At 28.5% G+C, this 23,261-nt stretch overlaps 2 protein-coding genes across 2 annotated transcripts in view; one reads left to right on the top strand and one right to left on the bottom strand.

Annotated features, from left to right (window-relative positions):
• The window catches only part of LOC123258506 (disks large 1 tumor suppressor protein), a 308,892-nt gene that overhangs the window by 260,429 nt on the left and 25,202 nt on the right, over positions 1–23,261 (bottom strand). The window lies entirely within an intron of this gene.
• On the top strand, positions 15,255–18,135 carry LOC123258646. The gene is made up of 3 exons (XM_044718788.1): positions 15,255–15,521; positions 16,696–17,292; positions 17,614–18,135. Exons 2-3 carry the CDS (start codon positions 16,857–16,859, stop codon positions 17,925–17,927), a joined length of 750 nt encoding a protein of 249 aa, XP_044574723.1. The 5' UTR covers positions 15,255–15,521; positions 16,696–16,856; the 3' UTR covers positions 17,928–18,135.

Raw genomic sequence — 23,261 nt, forward strand, 5'->3', positions numbered from 1 at the left:
CTTATCTACAAATTTAAATTTGAATAATCAAATTATGAATTATCAAAACTTTATATTTAGTGGAGATACAATTTTTAATTGCTCTAATATCAAGTTTGAAAACTGTATTTTTTATGGAAGTATTATTAATAATTGTGATCATTCAATTAAAATTGAAAACGATAAAAAAAAGGCAATAAGAGTTTTTAGCTTATAATATGTTTTGTTTTATAAATTTTATAATAATTAATATAATTTATTAAACTAATGAAAATGAATACATCTTTGATAAAATGAAATTAATTTATTACGCTGAGAAAAAAAAGTATTTTTACTCAACTAACAATTTCTTGGTACGAGAAATTCGATGACGATCAAATATTCCATTATTATTAATTATTAATTTTTGAAGAGAAGAGCATCAATATTTATCTTTGAATAATAGATAAACAAGAGAATAGCTTTATTTAAATTAAGTAAAAATTATTTCAATCAATTTAACAAGTTCTTGAGCTAAGAATATATATTCTTAAAAATTTTCAAGAACATGAATTCTTGTATCAAAAAAATTTTCTTAATAATCGTCGGGGCAGGCATCAAAAACATACTTATCAACATTTAAAGTTGAAAAAAGTAAAATTAATAACGTAATTTCGACCGGCTATGAAGAAAAATCGTATACACTACATGGCCCAAAAGTTAAAATCTCGTTCCTGCGCGTCATTATGCCCTCGGCTTCGCCTCGGGCATAATGACGCCCAGGGCCGAAAATTCAACTTTCGGCCCTTGTAGTGTAATATACTATTTTTCTTTGCGTGAGGATAGAATTTAAAACTGATGAAAAAAAAAAATTGCAAAAATATAATTTTTTGTTGAAACTAAAAAATTAAGTTCGTTATTCATTTTAAAAATAAATGAGCTACCCCGAAATGTTGAACACAAAATTTTTTACAAAAAACTTTTGTTTTTTTACATGCTACAAATTCTATGTCTAAGCTAAGGAAAAGAAAACTTTTTTTTATTATCGCTCTCCCTTATATAAATGCATATCAAGGCATATATGGACTTATATAATTTTTCGATCAAAAGTTATATGGAAAATCCCCCACAGAGAGCGCATGATCACTAAATTTTCTTCTCAGAACAGAGTCTTGTCTGAGGTATTGTTATAAAATAAAAATAATTTTTTTAATCCTGTTAAAGAACATATTTGTCATGTTATTTCAATTAAATCAACTATGAAACCAATTTTTGTTTAATGACATGATAATTGAATTACACATTTCTCGGAAAAATTATATTTTTATTTTCATACATAGTTTGATACAACCATGTACAAAAGATATAAAAATTTTTTCGCGAGAATAGGATAGTACCGAAAAATTGAGCAAGAGCAAAAATTTTTCTGAATTTCTAACAATAAAAATGATAATGAGCGTACGTACTTGTTTTCCGCAACCATAAATAATAACAAAAGAATTTCTTGTGGCCGCGTTATTTTTTGTTCTGACTAAATTAAACTACTATATCATTGTTATTATTTTTACTTTTAGATTTTCACAACACGGATAGAAGGATGTGAAAATATCGAATAGAGAAGCATCGACTGTAAAGTGAAGAGCAATAGAGAAGATTTCTCGTGGGATTCAACTTAAGCGAATTTTTTTTCCTGCGTCTCCTTCTTTGCAGCAATCTATTTTCCTTTCTCATCAACCACGCTGGCTTTTTCTATTAGCAACCAATACAAACTAGACTTTAGAATATAAATGGAATCTTGACTGGCTGATGAAGACACACATGCCAAAACACGAGAAAAAATATAAAAAAACATGTGAATGTGTGTATCGACGTTCATGTTCATTCGAAAGAGGGATAAAAGTTCCGGTGGCTTTAATTCTGGCTCTCCATTCTCCAGAATAAGATGTATGAGCAAAGTGCATCTTACAATGAAACTCGAAAGAAGGAAACCAGAAGACGAGTCTGCACTTGAATGCTATGAACAAATTTACGTATTCGAAAGATGCCTTCTGCGAGCCCAGTAATTACCATATAAATTACATTAGGTTTTATATATAGTATACATACATTATTTTTGAATATATATATGCATGCATAAAACTTTCGTTCTAAATACGCTGAATGCATTTCATCTCCGCTGACTTTTCTTAATGCTTTTAACTTTTTTGTCGTTGAGAAAGAAAAAAAACGGAATAAAGACAACGAAACTTGTAATTCAAGTTTTTTATCGTTTAAGTACAAAACATTTGTCATTTTCAAAACTAAAAATTCTTAATTCCATTTGTTCAGAACTCGATAATGGTGAAAACTTTCAAGATGAATCTCTGAATCCTCAACTGGAGTTCTCGGGATTTTATCTGGAGGTGATAAGGGAGTTTGTTGATAAAAAGAAACAGAGACTGTACTGGGGGGTGAAAATGGTGAGAGTTGTTAGAATTCAAGAATAGGTAGAATTCTTTGTTGCCTACAAAAGCTGAGCTTCTGGCGGTCGGTAAGGTTGGATGGTTGAAGCTTGAACTTGAGGTTGGTCGGTAAGATAGAAAATTTATGATACAACTTGAAATTCTTAGTTGTTTTTTTTGAGATTTTTTTTGTTAGTAACTTTATATCACTGTTATTGATTTTAAGATGATGAGTAGAAAACTTGTTGATTGTTTTAAGAAAAGTTTATGAAAACTGATTAATAATTTAAGTCTCTTGAATGGTACATAAATATCGCGGGAATAGCTTTCCTGAGAATACACTAGCTAGAAACTACAAAGTTAATGGAGTTTATGACTTTGAGTTTTGTTATTTTCAACAAGAGTTTAAATCTAGGTTATTGGCTAATAAAAACATTAACAAAACTTTTCCACATTTATTTTCATTAGCTTTAGCTGCAGGGTAAGAATGATATTGCTTTATTTTTACGATATAAAATAATTTTATGAATACTAAAATTTATTTAATTAAATTTGTTTGAATTGCGGCAATTCACATAATCATAACTATACCATTTTTTTAAAACTTGAATGTATATTTTGTACAAATTGATTGAATCATATTTTTTTTTTTTTTTTTATGAACATTAAAATTGTACTATATTATAAATGACGAATGAACTGTAGCTGCACGAATATGATGCATTTAAAATTCGGTGAGCATAAATTTTTCACGGACCGTATCAAATGCTACGCAATAAATAAAAATCTGGAGTATTCGAGATAAATTTTTGCAAAATATGAATAATAACTTATTATCGTGTGTATATGATGATAATTAAGTTTATTTGAGTGATAAATTTATGATGATGAATTTATCAATATATTTTAAACAGAAAATTCATTTATGTGGTTTTTTGTTTATGTATGATTCTATATAAAAATTGCATTAAAGATTTTAGCTTCATCTTCAATCTATTAATTATCAATATTAAATTTTGTGCACTCAGTACCGAAACAAATAAGTTGCAATAATTTATTTCTGAGTTTTTAAATCAGTTTGCAGGGTAAATATTAAAGATTTTTTTTTTTTTAATTATTGGAGCGTGAAAAATTAATTATTTTATGTTCCACTCAAAAAGTTGTTAACAATAACGTGAATTATTATTTTTCATATTTTTTTAAATTAATAATTTTTAGTTTTTTCCCATTAAAATGAAGCTTCATTTTTAATAGTCAATCTTTCAATTAATTAATAATTTTCAAGGATTAGTTGAAAATTGATGTAGATATATGATAAAGCGCAATTGATACAATAATTGTTTACGTCAAAAATAATTTAAAAAAAATTTTTTATAATTGATACTTTAACAATTTTCTGCACTTTAATTTTACTAGTTAAATAATAAATGTGATAAATAAATTATCAAAACCTCAACGTAACTATTGAGATGGTCGGAAATTTTTCATGTCAAATTCACGGTTATAAAGTATAATGAAAAAATTTCAGTAACTTCGACAAGAGCTCCTAGTATGAAATCATCAAAGTAACAGTGACGTTGGAAAGAAAATAAATCTTGAATCTTTCATCACCAATAATTCATTCGTCTTTCTTTCCTTCAAACTGTAACAGTAAGTATTAAAAAAATTCATTTCCAGACACAACCAAAGAAATGTATTAAGAAGTGGTTTTTGATGCGGGGATTGATTGCTGAAACTTTGCTTTTCGAGTTTTTAATTTCGAGAGTTGAAAGTTAAAAACCCATAATATAAAGCTTGAAAGTTCCGTGTGTACACTTAAGAATATTCAGCGAGACGACATGGTCTCGAATGAGGTTCGCAGCAGAACAAGTAAAGAGAGTGAGCCGAGAGCCCACCCGGATGAGCATCAAATGAGAAAGCTGCTTATGATGAACACCGTCTTCATCATCTCTCTTTTCTGCTCTTTATCAAAAAATAAAAAACCACCACTCTGAACCCCAACACCGTTTCTTTGTAGCCTTTTACATTTACTCAAAATACACTAACTCCTAAACTTTAAGAACAAAGTCTTATGTTCTCAGTGAAAATAAACACCAGCACCTCCCGCTTACACTATTTTTATCTATACAGTACTCTTTCGAAATTACAGTTGTTACTTTTATGACTTTGAGAAATATCAAATGAAACAACTTAAATAAAAAAGTTTTGTAAAAAAATTTTAAGATATTGTCATTGTTTATTCTATTTTTCTTTCCTCTTATTTTCTTTCTTAATATCTCAGATAAATTTTATGATTCAATTACTGTTCACTGGAGTTGTATTTCATAAGGCGATGACAGGAATGAGAAAAGTCACATGCTCGAATGCATATAATACTGTAATATAATAACAGAGTCTTGGATGCAGAAGTTGTGATTTACAGCAAACTGTTGTTGGTGGCATGTACAAGTAAAGCATACAGTGGAAATATGATACATAAACAACTAACTGTTCACACTCATTCTCTTTTACCTTCACTCGGCTATATTAATAATAATATACTGCTAAACTCTCAATTAATTCGTTTAATTATATCTCGTGGAAAAAATTGTATGTCTGTAAAGTTAGCATTGACACAATCCATTATTAACAATTGCCCAGAATCTAATCAAGCAACGAAATTATAAACAGAGCAACTAATTAGCAACAAAACGCAACTAATTTAATTCACAAGTAAATTTGTGGCTCGAATAATGACCGAGATACGTATATACTGATAAAAAATTTAACTTGACTCAAGAGCCAAAATCTTGAACCAAGAATATCATTTTGAAGAAAATGATTTTTTTGAGTCAAGAGAATAAATTCTTGAAACATGAAAAATTTTCTCAGGCCAAGAATAATTTCTTGATTGAAGAATTTATTTTCTTGACTCAAGAAAATCATTTTCTTGACTCAAGAAAATCATTTTCTTCAAAATGGTATTTTTGGTTCAAGATTTTGGCTCTTGAGTCAAGTTAAATTTTTTATCAGTGTAGTCAATGTTGAATAAGTCAATTAACATATGTGCCTCAATATGACTTGATATGCCAAAATATCAGGCCTAATTTAGTCATATACTGAAAAAAAAAATTGATTTAAAGCGAGTATAATTTACTTGAATCAAGAACAATTCCTAAAATCAAAAAAAATATGTTCTTGATACAAAATGATGTTTTTGGTTCAAATTTTTATTTTCACTGTATATACCCCTCTACACTGATAGAAAATTTATGTTGACTCAAGAGATATTTTCTTGATCTAAGAATTTATTTTGGAAGACAAATTATTTTGCTTTAAGAATTTCTTGTCTTGATTTAGATTTTCTTGGCTTAAGAGCTACACGGATAAAAATTAATAATAGTATTTACTATACGAAAATATTAACTCCTACTATTTGAAATGCTAATAATATTAATTAGTCACAAAATAATAGGTGTTATCATTGATAATTGTACTAGTTACTATTAATAATGGTAACGATTACTATCGAAAATGATAATTGTAATTATGAAAAATTATAACTGCTATAATCGAAGATGGTAACTGTAATCATCTCAGATTGTAAAAATTATTCGTCCTATAAAATATTAAAACAAATAATAACACAATCGTTTAAATCCATATATGATAAAAATTTCCAAATATTAGAGCTGTTATTGATTATTTTGAATGATTGACTATGATTATCAAAATAGCAATCATCCAAGATTTGGGTTACTAAAAAAGTCTTATTATTATCAATTATTAATATTTTTTCACAAGATAAAATTATGAAACATCATTTAATGGTTCCATTATAATTGAATTAATTGTAATCCTATCATCTATATTATTAAGAGAATATCATTAAGAGAAAATACTCTATCTCTAGATTCATAATTAATAAATGACCTTATATCTTGTGAATTATTGAAATTTTTACAGATATAAGCTCACTCCGACATTATACTCATCGAGACCTTTCATTTGAGTACCCACATCAATTTTTCATATATTCATATATATATAGTTAATATTATCGTCCATAGTTATCATAAATAAATTTTTTTTTTTTATCTCAGGAATGTGGACAAGATAGGATCATAATAACAAATTACATTATTATTTTTGCGACGTTTCGGTCATTTATTTGACCTTCCTCAGGTATCTGAAAATTTCACATGTTAATTACCAACAACATAACATAACAATTGTTACAAATACAATATTTACCATAATACGAATTCTAACAATCATTATCTTACATTGCACAGTTGTCTTAGTCATATAAATCTTTACAGAATTAATAAAACTGGTAAATTTATTAATTAATTACAAACTCCAGAAATAAAGTCAACACGACACTTATAAAAATTGTTAATTGCATGGCACCGATTAGCCCGCCTCCAAAACATTAGGTACATGAATCATACTATACAATCTAAAAACATCTGTCATCTATACTAGCACCGAACGCGCTAAGTATTAAATTCAAATTAAATATAAATACAAAATAAATATCAACTTTCCTTACAATGTAAAAATTATACAAATCACAATTACAATTAAAATTATTTCCTTTTGTTAGATTTATAATCTCTTAATATATCATTATATAAAATACTTAAATTTCTAAGTTTTAATTCGTCAAACTAGAAATTTCGGAGTAACTCCGAAAAAACACTTTTTTCAGTTTTCTTTCGTTCACGATATCTTTCGATCGACATGGTTTTTCAAGGTTAAGAGCTGATTAGTTTTTGGAATCGATCGGTAGAGCCGTTTAAGTTATTCCAAAAAAACCACTTCTGAAAAAATTTTTTTTCCTATTTTTTTTTAGATTTCTCCAAATTTCTCAAAATCTATCGGTCCGAATCGGTTCAAATTTTCAGGAAATCTAAGTTTGGCGAAGCCTTTTCGAATGGCACCAACCGCAATGAAATCGGTTCAACCGTTCAAAAGTTATAAGAGGTTTACATACTTACACACGCACACACACACACACACACACACACACACACACACACACACACACACACACACACACACACACACACACACACACACACACACACACACACACACACACACACACACACACACAGTGACACCCTCGCGGGAATAGTCAGGGAAGCTTCCTAGGACCTCAAAACGTCGAGATCTGATGAAAACTCGATTTTCGAAAAACGGGGTAAAACCAATAACTTCCCGATTTTCGAAAATTTTCAATTTTCTTAGCGGGAAGTTAAAAATTATTTCTTGGAAATAAGTAAATTAATGACTCAAAAAAAAGCCATTCTTAACACAAGTCGGTAACATCTTGAATCAATGTTATCGCCTATCTTGAACCAAGAGACAAAGATTCTTGAAAGAAATATATCTATATCTAGTTTCAAGAGTTCAAGTTTTAAAGAAAAAAAGTTTCTTAAATCAAGATTGTTTTTCTATCAGTGTATAATTCTTTGACTAGTTAGTGTTGAAAATCTGCATCAGAAGACGCATATTTGCTGAAATTTTTTTCCAATTTTTGACTCTCCTGAGGAGGTTATCTGAGATTGATTTTTAATTGACTTAGCTACTAAACCAATTTTTGTTTATTACCAAATGTTCATTGACTCACATATTTTAATAAAAAATAAAAAAATATGTTAAAATATTTTTTTATTCTCATATGTAACTTGATATAACTATATATGACCAGATAAGATCATAGATAGAAATTGTTCATAATGCCACATTAAAATTTTTTACGGGATTGTATTTATATAGAACCCGTTCAATTAAATTTTACTAATTTTTAGTATAAAATAAACGAGTCCTCTGTTCTATCAGATGTTATTTATTGTAAAAAAGGTAAATTAAATTATAAATGAGAAAAAAAAATACAACGTCTTGGGATATTTAATAAACCCGACAATAATTTAATCGACAAAATACGACAACGTCACTGATGGTATTCCCATTTAAAGTCTAATATAGCCCTCGCTGTAAGCAAGAGGGTTCATTGACTGCTCGTAAACGTCAAACACCAGACTTGGCTTGCCAATTCAGCGAGAAATATTTGTCATTAGCGCAACGATATTGCGTATTACGGATAAAAAAAAAAAAAAAAAAACTGTTCTCTAGCTTTTTACAAAATATATTACAATGTCTAGTCACTATTTTGTCGCGGTAAGTACAGCACAAAAGTCCGTCTAGCCTTAAACTTTGTTTTTAAATTGTTAAAATGGCTTTTTAGGTTCATTAAAGAATGGAAAATCAATAATTATAATTGCTTCTACACATAGTGGTTATGAATTAATGTTCACTTTAAATGCTATTAAGAATGAATAAGCACAACCCTTTATCAAATACATCCGTTTAATTAATATTCAATTATTGTATGTTATAAAAAAAAATAAACCAAACAATCAATACTGTGGAATTTTTTTATTTATGGCAGGTGAAGACTGAAGTTCAATGTTTATTAATGAAAAAATAGTTGATGTGTTTGTTTTTTTAAGGAAAATAATAATTGAATTTATTTATTTATTTTTTTTTTTTTTCAAATTGAGTTGTCAAATGAGTTGATAGATTAAATGAAAATTTCAAAAATACTCGTAAAATAAAATTCCAGAGACAATTAGAACTCAGTTCAACTATAGATCAATTATTGCTGATTAGATATGTAATCTTTCAAATATAAATCTATCAAATTTTTCAATTAAAATTTTTTAGATTAAACAAAAGCATATTTATTTCTTAGTATTACTTCAGGCTTTTATTTGATATTATTTTATAAAAAAAATATTTTTAATATTTTTAAATTATTTAAATTTCGAATTTCTTGAACTAAAAAAATATCTAATTTCAAATTTTTCTAAAAAATGTCCAATCAATTTAAATAACTGGAAATCTTTTTTTAAGAAACTTTAAAAAATTTTTTAACAATCAAAATTTTTGAATAAGTGAATATTTTACATTGCAAGAGTATTTTTTTTTTTTTTTTAAGAAGAAGAAAAATTACGTGGCATAAAATCCTCTTACATTGTGTTTTAAGCAAAAAATGTCTTAGTTACCGACTTAAATAACTAACAATTAGCAGAACAAATTTGACAAACTGTCAACAAAACGATTAACTACAAGGAAGAAACTGCGATAACATTTACGCTTGTTTAATGGGCTTAAGAATAACGAAGTACACCATTACAGATGGAATAAAAATTAAAGCACGAAATGAGCTGGCTGAAGCATTTAATACACTACAGTATTTACATGTGTCTCATCAATTTAACGGTCCTCAATAAACATCCACAATTGTGACCAGACGTTATATGCATGAATGAAATTTATGGAGATAGAGATGAAGCATCTTGTGCTCGCACATACATCAACAGAGCATGTAATTTTATGCACTACTCTTCTATTAGTTCAAATATTAAACACTCGTAATATTACCGCTTATTATTATACTTATCATCATTTTCGAGGTTTGAATAATTCATATCTTGAGTAAATCCATTACTCTCACGTCTTTGCAAATTAACTTACTCTAAAATAACTCTGTGGAATCATATAAACACTACTGCAAAATCCACCCAATGAAAAACTAAAAATATCATTTTTTAATGTCTAAAAACTAATATATATTCATGAACAAACTTATTTTCACATCACATCACTGAGAAAGTAATTCCATAAAAATAGTTACATTTCACTAAAAAAAGTATTCAGTAAAAAACACCTATCCCACATGCTTTTAAAATATTAGTTTTAAATTTATAACTTTTATAGCCAAGCTTTTAAAATATTAGCTGTTATACGGTTGGAATTTTGTCTTAAAAAAAAATCAATTAAACTTTTATGGAATTAGATTAAAGTTTTAATTACTTTAACGAAAACTACGATTCAATCGAACCAAAATTACTTTACTTTCTTCGTCTAGCATATATACCGTTTAGAAAAAGTTTTATCGTGTGCTCGCTCGTAAAATGTCATAAAGCAAACTACGACTACAGTAGGATGTACAAAGTATTAGATGTTATGTATTATTTAGATATACGAGAGTTGTATTCGTATATGTACAATAGCAAATAGTCGTCGATCTAATGAGAAATGTTTGTCAGTTGTAGACACGGTTTAATTAGAAACTATGTTTGTACTTTATTACTTGTTCTCACTCTTTTAATAGTCATAACTAAAAGACATTCATCTAATTATGCTTTTGAAATTCATTCATTTCATCAAAATGTAATTAAAAGTTCCTATATATAATTAATGTAAAAAAAAAATTATTTTCAAAATTAAGGGTGAAAATTAAAAAATACACTTTGATGGCAAATCAAACTAAAAAGTACAAAATAATTGTAAATGATTTTTTATGAGTTTAAAATAAAAATGGAGTGATGATCAGAAAAGTTTATTTAATAGCAGAAAAATCCTGGATTTCTTAATGGAATTGTTGCTGATATTTTATTGGTAGAGTTAGATTATAATATAATAAGTGTAAAATTTTTGAACCCGACTTTTTCCATTATTGTTACATTTTTTTATACTATAAGTCAACAATCGAATGTTTCTTCCTTATTAAAGTTTTTTTCAATATCTTCTGTGTCTAAATCCAAATTTTTTAAGTTCAAACGATTCCGTTACATATATGGATAGTTATATGCATCCATACAGGTTAAGTTAATAAATGCATGTTACGAAGGAGCTAAATAAAATATTTTTCCTTAATTTCCTTTTCAAAATAGTGCAATGAATAATTAATGAGTTTTAAAAACAGCGAATAATGTTTCGATTTTCAGGGAAGAGTGAAGCGAACCATTTGCCCTCAAGGCTTGTATAGTGTAAGAATGTTACTCAGAAAGAGTAATTTAATTAAAAAAAAAAAAAAAAAAATCCATTAAAATTCAGCATTTAAAGTATCGTGAACAGGATTTGAATCTCGGAGCTTTCGCTAATTAAATTAATACTTTTAATTAGAATAAAAATAGAATGAAGTAAATGATATAAATATAGTTAACAAGTCTTTATGTGATTCGTTAGTAGATCGAGTACAAAGCTGCATTTCAGATAGTAAACTAAGGAACTCGATAAACTTTAGGCAGCCGTGAGTGCACCGTTGAAGTAAAGGCAAAAGCCAAGTTTGAAGCGTGTATCGTGTAGCTCCAAACTAGCGGTAGCGGACTGACTTGTGTATATCGTGTATCTCCTACTCTAAACCACTATTTAACTTTGTTAGGTATCCAACGATGCTCTAGAGAGCTTAATAAAATGTGAATTAAATCGCTAAGAACAGTAAGGAGAATAGAATTCACTGGAGAGTCCGACTGCTACGTGTAAGTATAAGTAGTAGTGTATAATGCAAAATCCTTACGGTCTCTTATTATTGTAGAATAGAAGTAATGCGATAATCAAAGTTTCTTCCTTTTTTTTTTAGTATTTGTCGAGTTAATTCAGAAATTAGTTGAGCTAATTTGTAAATGATTTAGAGTCTCTTAAAATTACAACTTGAAACGTGAAATGTGAAAGAAATAATCTTTATTTATTTCATATATTTTTCGATGGTGAATAAATACTCGAGAGTTAAATTAGCAAGTTGAATTATTTAATGTGTCTTGCATACTTATACATATATTTATCAACGTGGAACAATTACGTTAGTAAGGGGCATAAAAATAATAGAATTTACTCGGTAAATACTTCATTAAATGTATTTCTCAGTGAAATGAAAAAATGTTTCTTATGTAGGTAACAAAAGTTAATTGAATTTGAAAAAATGAATAGGATATTAAATTGTTTTTTTTATTTAATTTCATTTAACAATTTGATTAAAAAAGTTTTTAGATTTCATTAGGATGTAAAAAAAAATACACGCGTATGAATTTAGTTTTATTTTTCTAATTTTTTATGAATATGTTATAAAAAAATTAACGCAGTATAAAATAAATATAAAAAAAAAATAATTGCGGTTTAAAATTTTTATAACATTCCTAGTCCATTTTGCAATTTCGCTGTTACCATTAATGTTATGTCCGTGGCAATGTAATGAACGAGCAAGAATTTATGAGTTTAATCTGAGAATGAGAACAAAAATTAGCGTACCTTTGTCCGTGTACTTGGATTTGAATTTTATTTAATAAACGAAGAAATTGTTTGTTTATTTCCTAGCTACAATTTACTGGAGCGAGAATATTCCAATTAAATTGTTGATTTTAAACACACAAAAGTAATTTTTAGTCTTAACGATTTATTGATAAATACTTCTTAATAATGTAAAATTACACACTTTTTGATATGTTTAAATTAATTACTGATTAATAGAAAATTGATAAGTTGTCGATAGATATATAGATTGTCGATAGATAGTCGATGGATAGATAGATTGTCGATATATAGTCGATGGATAGATAGATGCAATTGTCTTGTGAGTAGATGACTGACTGAAGAATTTTGTTTGAAGTGATTCAGTCAGAGGTTACAGTTTGAGGGAATGAGAAAAAGGGTCGATAGGTGTGGTAACGTTATTTGTGCAAAATTATTGGTTGTTGAAAATTGTAGGCGTAAAGAAATAATTTGAAGGTAGAGAGAGTAAGTTAGAGAACAGCTGTTATGCACATGGTTGACAGAAAAGTTTTCTCACAGATTAGAAAAAATATTCGTCGTCAGATGCAATAAAAAGATAATAAAAAATAAACTCAAGGATACCCAATCCCTAAATTTACGATAGTATTTAAAATTTTACACTGAAATGTTTAGCTTTAAATGAGGTACAGCAAATTCTAAAGAGAAAACTATTTAAAAGAATATTCAATAGCTTAAAAAAAAGAAAATAGGCTTATGACCATAAACGGCCTAAAATTATTTTCTAATGCTAAAGTTTTTCTAATAATAAAAGTTTTAGTTAACAAATGTTCTTATAAATAAAATATGTTTAAAAATTAACAAATTATTTTTACTGTTAGACAAAACATTGTTTTTAATTGAATAGTGTGTAGAAGAAATGAAATATTTGTTATTAAGTTAAGCCGTTTTAATTTAGATTGAAATAAATAATAATATCCGTGAAAAAAATTGAAATTATAAAGTTTAACAAAGAACGCGATTATTATATATATATATATATATATATATATATATATATATATATATATATATATATATATATATATATATTAGACTGGGCCAAAAACTGACTATTTTTTTCTATAGATACTGTGAAAATATCATTCATGATGATAAAAAAATTATTGTGCAAGTTTGAGTCCTTAATAATAATATTAAGGGGTGTATCGTTACGACTATTGATTTTTCAACAGTAATCGCATTTTTACTCAAAATTCGTTAATTATCAATCTGAAAAATTTTAGCGATATGTATTCTTATAGGAAATTAAATTTCCTAAAAAAGTTATCTTTGTAAATTACTGTAAAACAAGCCGTTTCCTTGTAATCATGCCTTAAACAAAGATTTATTTTTTCAATTTTGCGTTTCAATTTTGGATTTTTGTAGCTACCAGAAATATCAATATTTTTACAATTTAAAATACTTATTTTCAAAGGAAATTTAATGCTCTACAAAAAAGGTCTCTTAACATTTTTGATTAAATTCACTCCTTTCAAAGTTATTCGACGTTGAAGTTAAATTCAAAAATAATTTATCGTTTTTCGCGTTACACATGATTTTTCCTTTTGATTGAAAAATTTATGACTTTAATATTGAGAATAATTTTTTTGTTGGAAGACTAAATTTTTTTTATAAAATCATAATTTACCAATGTATTATTTTGCTTTTTAACGATTAATTATCGACATAAATTCATTTTTACTGTATTTAACTAACTCCAATAGTAAAATAAATTCGGTCCCTTTATTATAAATTATTTATTTGTATAGGGATATATTTTTTTCTATAAACTTACACTTTTAAACTTCCTGTTGTAGCCCTCTTGTTGTTTTGTCCTTTTTAATGTCAACGAGAATTTAATTTTACTCTCCCTCCACGATTACATTTGTAAGTGTTTATTAGCGAAGTCGACCACCTGAAAATGACCTTGAAAGTTTCACGTTACAGCGCTGCGAGTTATCGTGAGCTTTTCCGTAATCTGTTACCGAAGCTGAAAACATAGCCTTCCTTTCTCCCACCACCTTGCTTCTATTATTGCGCTTTGCTCTAAAGGGAATACTATCCGTGTATAATAACTTTGATTTCCTTTGATCGGAAAATGACCTTGATTGTTATACGCTACAGCGCTGCCTTTCTTCACGCCAAAGCGCTGCGAGGTATCGTGAGCTTTTCCGTAATCTATTACTGAAGCTGAAAATATAGCCTTTCTTCACTCCCACCCCCTGCTTTTTATCATTGCATTGTTCAAAAAAATGAATACTCTTTGTGCATAATTACTTTGATTCTATTCTTCATTGTGCAAAGTAACTTAAACGTTGTCAACGCAAATTTGAGTTTTCATTAAGTATTTATTTATTGTTTGGTATATAATTTTCTTCTTTATTTCTTTATATTGTTTAATTGTAATTGATAGTTTGAATTTATTTATGGTATCTAATTGTTTCAGTATTACAAATTAAGCGTTTAGTTAATTCTGTGTTTGTGAATTGTTTCATTACGTTACTTTGTAACGTTTAAGTTCGATTTGATAAAAAACTCGCCACTATGTCATTGGAGAAAACTTATTTAATCGGTGTTCCTATTGAGAAAATTAATAACCGTAAGCTTCCGACTGTCAAAGAAGTTTTATCATTATTTTTTTATCAACATAAAGTTCTCAAATTAAAAATTTATGATAGTGCTTCAAAACTGCTAGTGTCGTTCAAGACTGCTGGAATAATTTGCAGATTTCAACTTCTGGTGTTTGCAACATTGTAAAGAAAATAATTAGTATTTTCAAAAAGTGGAAATATTTACTGTGCAATCGCAAAAAAAAATCACGTGCTCAAAAACAAAGAGAAAATAGCTTTGAAAAAAAACTCGAACAATTATTTGACATCGCTGGGAAGAATAGTTTAAAAGGTTTCGATAGAAATAATAATATTGATTTTCAACTTCCAATGTCTTCAAATCTGCAAGAAAATAATAATAATATCTCAGACGAAAAACACGAAGAAATAATGGAAATAGAGGCGATAGGTACGTATTCATTAATAATAGTTTAATAAAGTCAAAATAACTATTTTGTACCGTGCTAATAATAAGTTACTATGTTCTAATGAATAAATACTTATCTAAATTATTATATTCAATAAATTTTTAAGTTTTACACAAAGTAAGAAAAAAATTCTTCAATAAAGAATCAATTTTCTCAACTGATGAAAATATATCTAAGAAAACTAAAATAATTTGATTCAAATCGAATTGTTTTAGGCCAATGAAATTATTTCACGCTCGAAAAATCTCAGATTTTCCTAAAATTTATATGGCTGATGATATAATCTTTTTTTCTGTACAATTAACTTAAATTATGTTAAGATTGACAATTTTTATAACTTATTTTTTGCATATTTTCTACACAAAAATAATATTTTAGTAGTTAATTGCCTTGCAAACTTACACAATTGTGTAATTTTTATCATACTCTTACAAAAATTAAGGAAGTAAGAAAGAAATCCAAGTATTCGGAGGATTTCCAACAGGCTGTAACTTGTGAAAAAATTATCGTACAGTAAATAAAAAAAAAGGAAATTGCAGCAAATTTTGATTAGGCAATTGATTTTTTAAAAAACTACGAAAAGCCCTTTTTTGTTGCTTTTTAAATTCATGTAATGATTAAAAAAAAATTTTTTTTCAAAAAATCAATGGCTAATTCTTGTAGAAAATTCATCCAAGTTTTCAAAACCCATCTTGAATTTTCTTTACGATCATTGGTTGCTGAGGTATTGATAATCAAAGACAGAATGGTCTTTTTTCATTAAAACGCCGATATCTCAGCGAGAAATGCTCAAATCGAGGTTTTCAAACTAACAAATCGAAGCTCAATGAGCAAGATATCCAGTCCATATAGAGATTAAATCAAAAAATTTTTCCAAATCCATAAGCTAAGAATAAAAACCAAAAAAAATTTCAAAAATTTTTATCTCGGTAGATTTCTTAAGATTAGGAATAAAAAAATTTTTGGAACTCAGATCCAAAAATAAAATACTGAGAGCTGCAATTTGCTTTTTTTTGATTTGTTGTACGATAGTTTTTTTATAAGTTACAGACTGTTGAAAATACCCCAAATATTTTGATTTTTTTCTTGCTCCCTTATTTTTTGTAAGAAGTGTATTTTCTATTTAACAATGTCAAAATAATTTATATTTTTCAGAAGACACCTCTCGTGATTATAACAGTAATGATGATTGTGATGCTACAACATCTAGTCAGGAGTTGCAATCAAAGTCAGATTCATTTATGAGTCAAAATTCAAATGTGTCTAACTTTGAAACAGATTTTTAAAAAGAAAAACGGACACCAAAAATTAATATTATGACGCCAGAATTAGCTGCTGCACTGGATCGTGGTAATGTAAGTAGCCGAAGCGCCACATATGTTTTGGCAGCTACTTTAAAAAGTGTGGGATTCGATACTCGGAATGTAAATTTGAGTTATAAAACTATTCAACGACAGCGTATAATTCATCGGAAAGAAATTGCTAAAGGCTTAAAAGAAGACTTAAAATTCAATGACAATTATGTGGTCCATTGGGATGGTAAACTGCTAAGTGATATTGTTGGGACAGAAACAGTAGATAGGCTTCCGGTGCTTTTAACATCGTCTGGCAGTGAACAGCTATTGGGTATTCCAAAAATTAATTCAGGATCTGGGATTGAGCAAGCTTTAGCTGTATACTCAACTATGGAGCAATGGGGTGTCAGTAATTACATAAAAGCGATATGCTTTGATACTGCAGCAACCAATACGGGTAAATTTTAATTATTAGTCTTATTTACTTGAAAAAAGCTCAGATTTGAAAAAGTAGAGAAAAATTATACTTAAGATCTTTTCACAATTATTTTTTCAATATTCCAATTAAAAACCTCTAAAACCGACAAGTTGATTTTTTTGCCAAAAATAAAGTTTTCTGTGGTCAGATGATAATATTTAAAAATAAACTTTATTACAAAAATTAACTCCACTGATTGTTATATTTTCAGAATTTATGGAAGTAATATAGTTCAAAATAAAAAATCACTTGATTTGCCATTCATGTTTCTAATCAAATCTTTATCTTTCTAATCTATAGGAATTCATCATGGCGCTGGCGTAGAGCTTGAGAAAATTCTGAAACGAAAGCTTATATGGTTACCCTGTCGTCATCATGTAATTGAACTTGTCATAAAAGGCGTTTTTGAAGCTTACTGGCCAGTACAATCAGGTCCGAACGTTCCATTTTTTAATCGATTTAAAATCGGTTGGAATAAAATCAACACATCCAAATATAACGCTGGCATCAACGATAAGATAGTGGCTAATATACTATTAAACAAAAAAGATGAACTATTAAGTTTTATCGATAATTATTCGCAGGTATATTTTGAGTTGTTATTTGAGTTGTAAAAGTACACAGAAAAAACTTTTTGGTCAAAGAAAATTTTCATTTTAGGCAAGATAGTGTTCTTTTTAATAATTTTCTTAATTCAAGTTGACCACGTTTTGTGTACACAATTTAAAATCTCCAGTTCTCATGTAAAGATATTACCTTTCAATAATAACAGAAATGATCATATTTTTTTGCAGAAATTTCTTCCAAGAAATGACTATCGAGAATTTTGGAGTTATCATCTATTTTCTTGGGAGCTACGCCAAAGGATAATTACACTTTTAAATGTCCGGGAGCAATGAGTCATGCTCGTTGGATGTCGAAGGCGATTTATTGTTTGAAAATATTTATTTTTCGAACAGAGTTTAAGATTACACCTAAAGAGTTAAATAATCTTCGTCATATTTGTATTTTCATAGTTACAACTTATATAAAAGCTTGGTTTACTTCATCCTCGGCAATTTTGGCTCCAAATAATGATTTGACTTTGATGCAACAATTGATATTATATAACAAAATAAACTCGACTGTATCGCAAGCTGCTCTCAAGAAAATGGTGAGACATTTATGGTATTTGAGTGATTAATTAGCCATAATGTCTCTATTTGATGATTCTATTGACCTGACTGTGAAGAAAAAAATGATTGAAAATCTAATAAATAATAAATCATCAAATACTAAAACCAGAAAATATGAAGTAGCAAGCGATTCAGATGAATTGCTAGAAAAAGATATCAGTGACTTCATTTCTGTAGAATCGCTCACCATATTCAAAAGAATTTGATTTGCCGTATGATTTTATCGATGAAGACATAAGCAATTGGTCCAATAATGATAGTTTTCAAGAGTGTAAGGAATTTTTTGGAAAATTAGCTGTCGTCAATGATGTTGCAGAACGTGGTGTATCATTAATTGAAGATTACAATAAGTGTCTCACTAAAAACGAAGAACAACTTCAGTATTTGTTGTTAGCCGTTAGTGAACACCGGAAAAAATACCCAAATTGTAATAAAAGTAATTTGATTGAATAATTATTTTTCAACTGATCATTTGCCATGATTTGATAACAATTAAAGAATTTTTTGTAAAATATAAATTATAAGTGAAAATAAAATGATTTTTTATCTCTTTTATTGATTTAATTTGTTTTGACTTATTATTCAATTTTTTTTCTGTAAGTAAAAGTATGTCACTAGGCAAATAAATAATTTATAATAAAGGGACCGAATTTATTTTACTATTAGAGTTAGTTAAATACAGTAAAAATGAATTTATGTCGATAATTAATCGTTAAAAAGCAAAATAATACATTGGTAAATTATGATTTTATAAAAAAAATTTAGTCTTCCAACAAAAAAAAATTATTCTCAATATTAAAGTCATAAATTTTTCAATCAAAAGGAAAAAATCATGTGTAACGCGAAAAAAACGATAAATTATTTTTGAATTTAACTTCAACGTCGAATAACTTTGAAAGGAGTGAATTTAATCAAAAATGTTAAGAGACCTTTTTTGTAGAGCATTAAATTTCCTTTGAAAATAAGTATTTTAAATTGTAAAAATATTGATATTTCTGGTAGCTACAAAAATCCAAAATTGAAACGCAAAATTGAAAAAATAAATCTTTGTTTAAGGCATGATTACAAGGAAACGGCTTGTTTTACAGTAATTTACAAAGATAACTTTTTTAGGAAATTTAATTTCCTATAAGAATACATATCGCTAAAATTTTTCAGATTGATAATTAACGAATTTTGAGTAAAAAATGCGATTACTGTTGAAAAATCAATAGTCGTAACGATACACCCCTTAATATTATTATTAAGGACTCAAACTTGCACAATAATTTTTTTTTATCATCATGAATGATATTTTCACAGTATCGATAGAAAAAAAAAATAGTCAGTTTTTTTGGCCCAGTCTAATATATATATATATATATATTATTCTAGTTAATTTTAATAGAATACGGCACTGGAATATAAAGTTAACTTGCAAGAAAAAAAAAAATTTCAGTCAAGAAATAGTATATTACACACCTAGGGAAGTAAAGTAAGAAATGTCTTAGATCACATGTAATTGTCGGCCGAGGCGAAGCCGAGGTTGACAAACATGTGATCTGAGGCTTTCTTATTTACTTCCCGTGGAGTGTATACTATTTTTTTGTCCGACGAAGGTGGAAAGCGGCAACTTAGTTTAGCGCAGCGGGACGAAAGTTGCCACTTTCCGCCCGGAGGGCAAAAAAATTTATTTTAACGAAGAAAAATTTTGATCAAGTTTTTTTCTCATTTCATGAATTACTGAAAATTCTCTTTAATAAGTGGATATTTACTTACTTCAAGTGAAAACCGAAGCACTGATTCTATTCACATTGAAAATTAGTAAGTTGTAACGGGGTGGTTAGCCCTGTCCAATTGGTCACCCCTTTCCTCTTTGAAAAGGGCGCCACTGGGATTTTATACTCGGTGTCCCAGAAACCGGGGAGCATGAGAAGGAAAGATCGGGTCGTGAGAAGTTTAGAAAGGCTGAAAAATTAATACTGAGAAACAATTATTAACAATTAACAATTCAATTATTTATTTAATATAAACAATTTAATTTTAACAAAATTCCTTAATAATATTACCCTTAAAATTAACTTATCAATTACTTAATTGTGAGGACCTATCACCTACGCAGGCACTTGCCAAAACTTACAACTAAATATCCTTAAATTCTTTCAACTATAGATCATTACGCATCTAGATTCCTAATTTCTAAATTTAATCATAGACCATTACGCATCTAGATTCTTAATTTCTTAAACCCTCGTCCAACTGACGGAATAACAAACAACATATTTTACCCAATAAAAACTTCTTAATTATTCAATTATCTGAACTAATTTCACATAAACAACCTCGTCTACCTGACGGAATACCATATAATCTTATTCAATTCCATATAAAATCATCCACCGGACGTTAACTTCATTTCTCAAATTTTCTTAAATAAAATTTTAACCAATTTTCCTTAAATAAATTTAATCTCCAGATTAACTAAATTTACCAAATTCACCAAATTTTCTTATCGAATTTATCTAATAAATTATCCTTAATTCAATCAATTATTTAATAATTGATTTAGCACTTTTCTAACTTAAACAATTCAATTACATTTATCCACCGGCCTAAATTTAATTTTCCAAAACTTTACAATACTATCATAATCTACTAAATTTTACGCCAACACTTGTTTACTGCAAATAAATTTTACTACATTACATAATCACTAAATTTCTGTACTAGTTCACTTACTAAATTTTCTACTAATATTTTCAATTAATAAATTCTACTGAACTTATTACAGGATTTACTAATTTTAATCTTCCTAAACAAAATTCTAAACATCAACTATTCGAATCCTAAGCGTCTCAATACAACTCTTAACTACATACATTCTAGAATGACCTTCACTGACTTAATTACGCATTTTCATTTCTTATTCAAATTTACTTTTCTTTATATCCCGAAAATTATTAACTAAATTAATTTATTATAGCCAGCAGGCCTATAATAAATTACTGATTAAATTATCTACAGTAAATTCACAAATAAACTATTAATCTCATTCTTTTAAAATAAATATCCAATAACAAAACTAGCTAAATGACCTTGGCGCATGAATCTCTAAAGTACAAAACTTGCTAATATAAAAATGACCGCTCGAGAAATTAATTTAAATTATTTCAGCCTCTTAATTAAATTAATAATCAATTTTGGCCTAAATTAATCGAAAATACCTAGAGACTCAATTATTGTTTTATCCAACGACGACTGATACTCCGGTCCAACTTGGCTGGCTCCGCCGCTTGGCGTCTTGTCGTCTCAAACCACTATGTTAGCTTCCGGTCAGGGCTTGTCCAATTCCAAATACCGTAATAAACTCCTCAGTAGTTGCTTTCTATCGTTGGCGTTCAAAACTGCACTCTCTTGACTTATCTAATCTCAACAAGGTCACTGATTCACAAAAGGCAAAAGGCCACTGGCTTCCAGAAGGGAAAAAGCCTCGATGTTTTTCGTGCTCGCTCTTTTATAACCCTCAGCTCAGGCTCTCGAACTTTCCTATTGTTACGCCCCGCTTCATTTTCCGGGAACAGTAGTGGGGAATCTTGATTAGCACGCCCGGTGACAAGTCGAAACTCTTGTCAAAAATCGAAAAGTAAGGGAAAACCCTTACCTACCGTGCGTCAATTATCGGGGTCGATAATGACCCCGGGAAGTTCGATTTTCCCTGTTACAAAGTATTAATTTATTCAAGGGAATTTTCAATAATTAGGGGAAGGACGGGCAAAAAGGATATGTTAATTTAAAAATGAAATAACAAATATATATTAGAATCATATTTATTCTTAACTTTGGCTATTAATTTTTTGGGTAATTGAAGTTTATAATTAAAGTAAAAGAAAAATAAAAACAAAGAAATTCTTCTTCGACCCGACTAGAAATTGTAGTGAGGAATGCCGAAGAATTAGTGAGGGGCAAGTTTGGCTTGCCTAACTTAGGCAAGCCTAATTTGCGCCTTCTTAAATCCACATTAGGCAAAACGAAGATTGGCATGCCAAATTTGCATGTAATTTGGGACATCTATGGCAAGCCGAACTTCGGCGAACCTTTGGAATGCCTGACTAGCTGGAAGTAACGATAACCAAAGATTTGCCGAAGTTTGGCCTGCCATAAATGTCCCTAATTACCTTTAAGTTTGGTAAACCGAACTTTCGTAAGCCTTTGGATTTTATAATTTCCTGCAAGTTAGGTATTCCAAACCCGAGTAAAAATGAAATTATTATTTTTTACGGAAAAATAATAAATTTCGTTCGACCGCCGCACCACCGCTGCACCACCGCCGCACCATACCGCCGCACTACCGCTGCACGACCGCCGTTTGGCGGACTATTACGCCGCACGCTAAAAATTTACTCCCCCTAGCATCGCCGCACTACCGCTGCACCACCGCCGCACCAATGCTAAATCATACCTACAATTTCACAAAAAATGGTATCATAATTAATTTATCACGCAATAATTAATTAATAAATAATGCGACTAGAAATCTTTATGTAAGACCTATTGATCAACCTCCTTTTAATCGAATGCCTAATATTAAAAAAAAAAATTTTTTTAAATCAGGCCAAAGCACCGCGAAATTATTGATTTTTTTAGTCGTATTGTTGATGTAGATTTTTAATTTCGTCCTCGGGTTGCACAGAAGCGGTACGCCTATCGAAATACTCTGAAAGAATTTTAAAAATTGAACTGTGATGGGATTCGAACCTGGATCGTCTGCATGGAAGTCTCGAACATTGCCAACTG

The sequence above is a fragment of the Cotesia glomerata genome, linkage group LG1 (genome assembly GCF_020080835.1).
Source record: "Cotesia glomerata isolate CgM1 linkage group LG1, MPM_Cglom_v2.3, whole genome shotgun sequence".
Classification (NCBI taxonomy): domain Eukaryota; kingdom Metazoa; phylum Arthropoda; class Insecta; order Hymenoptera; family Braconidae; genus Cotesia; species Cotesia glomerata.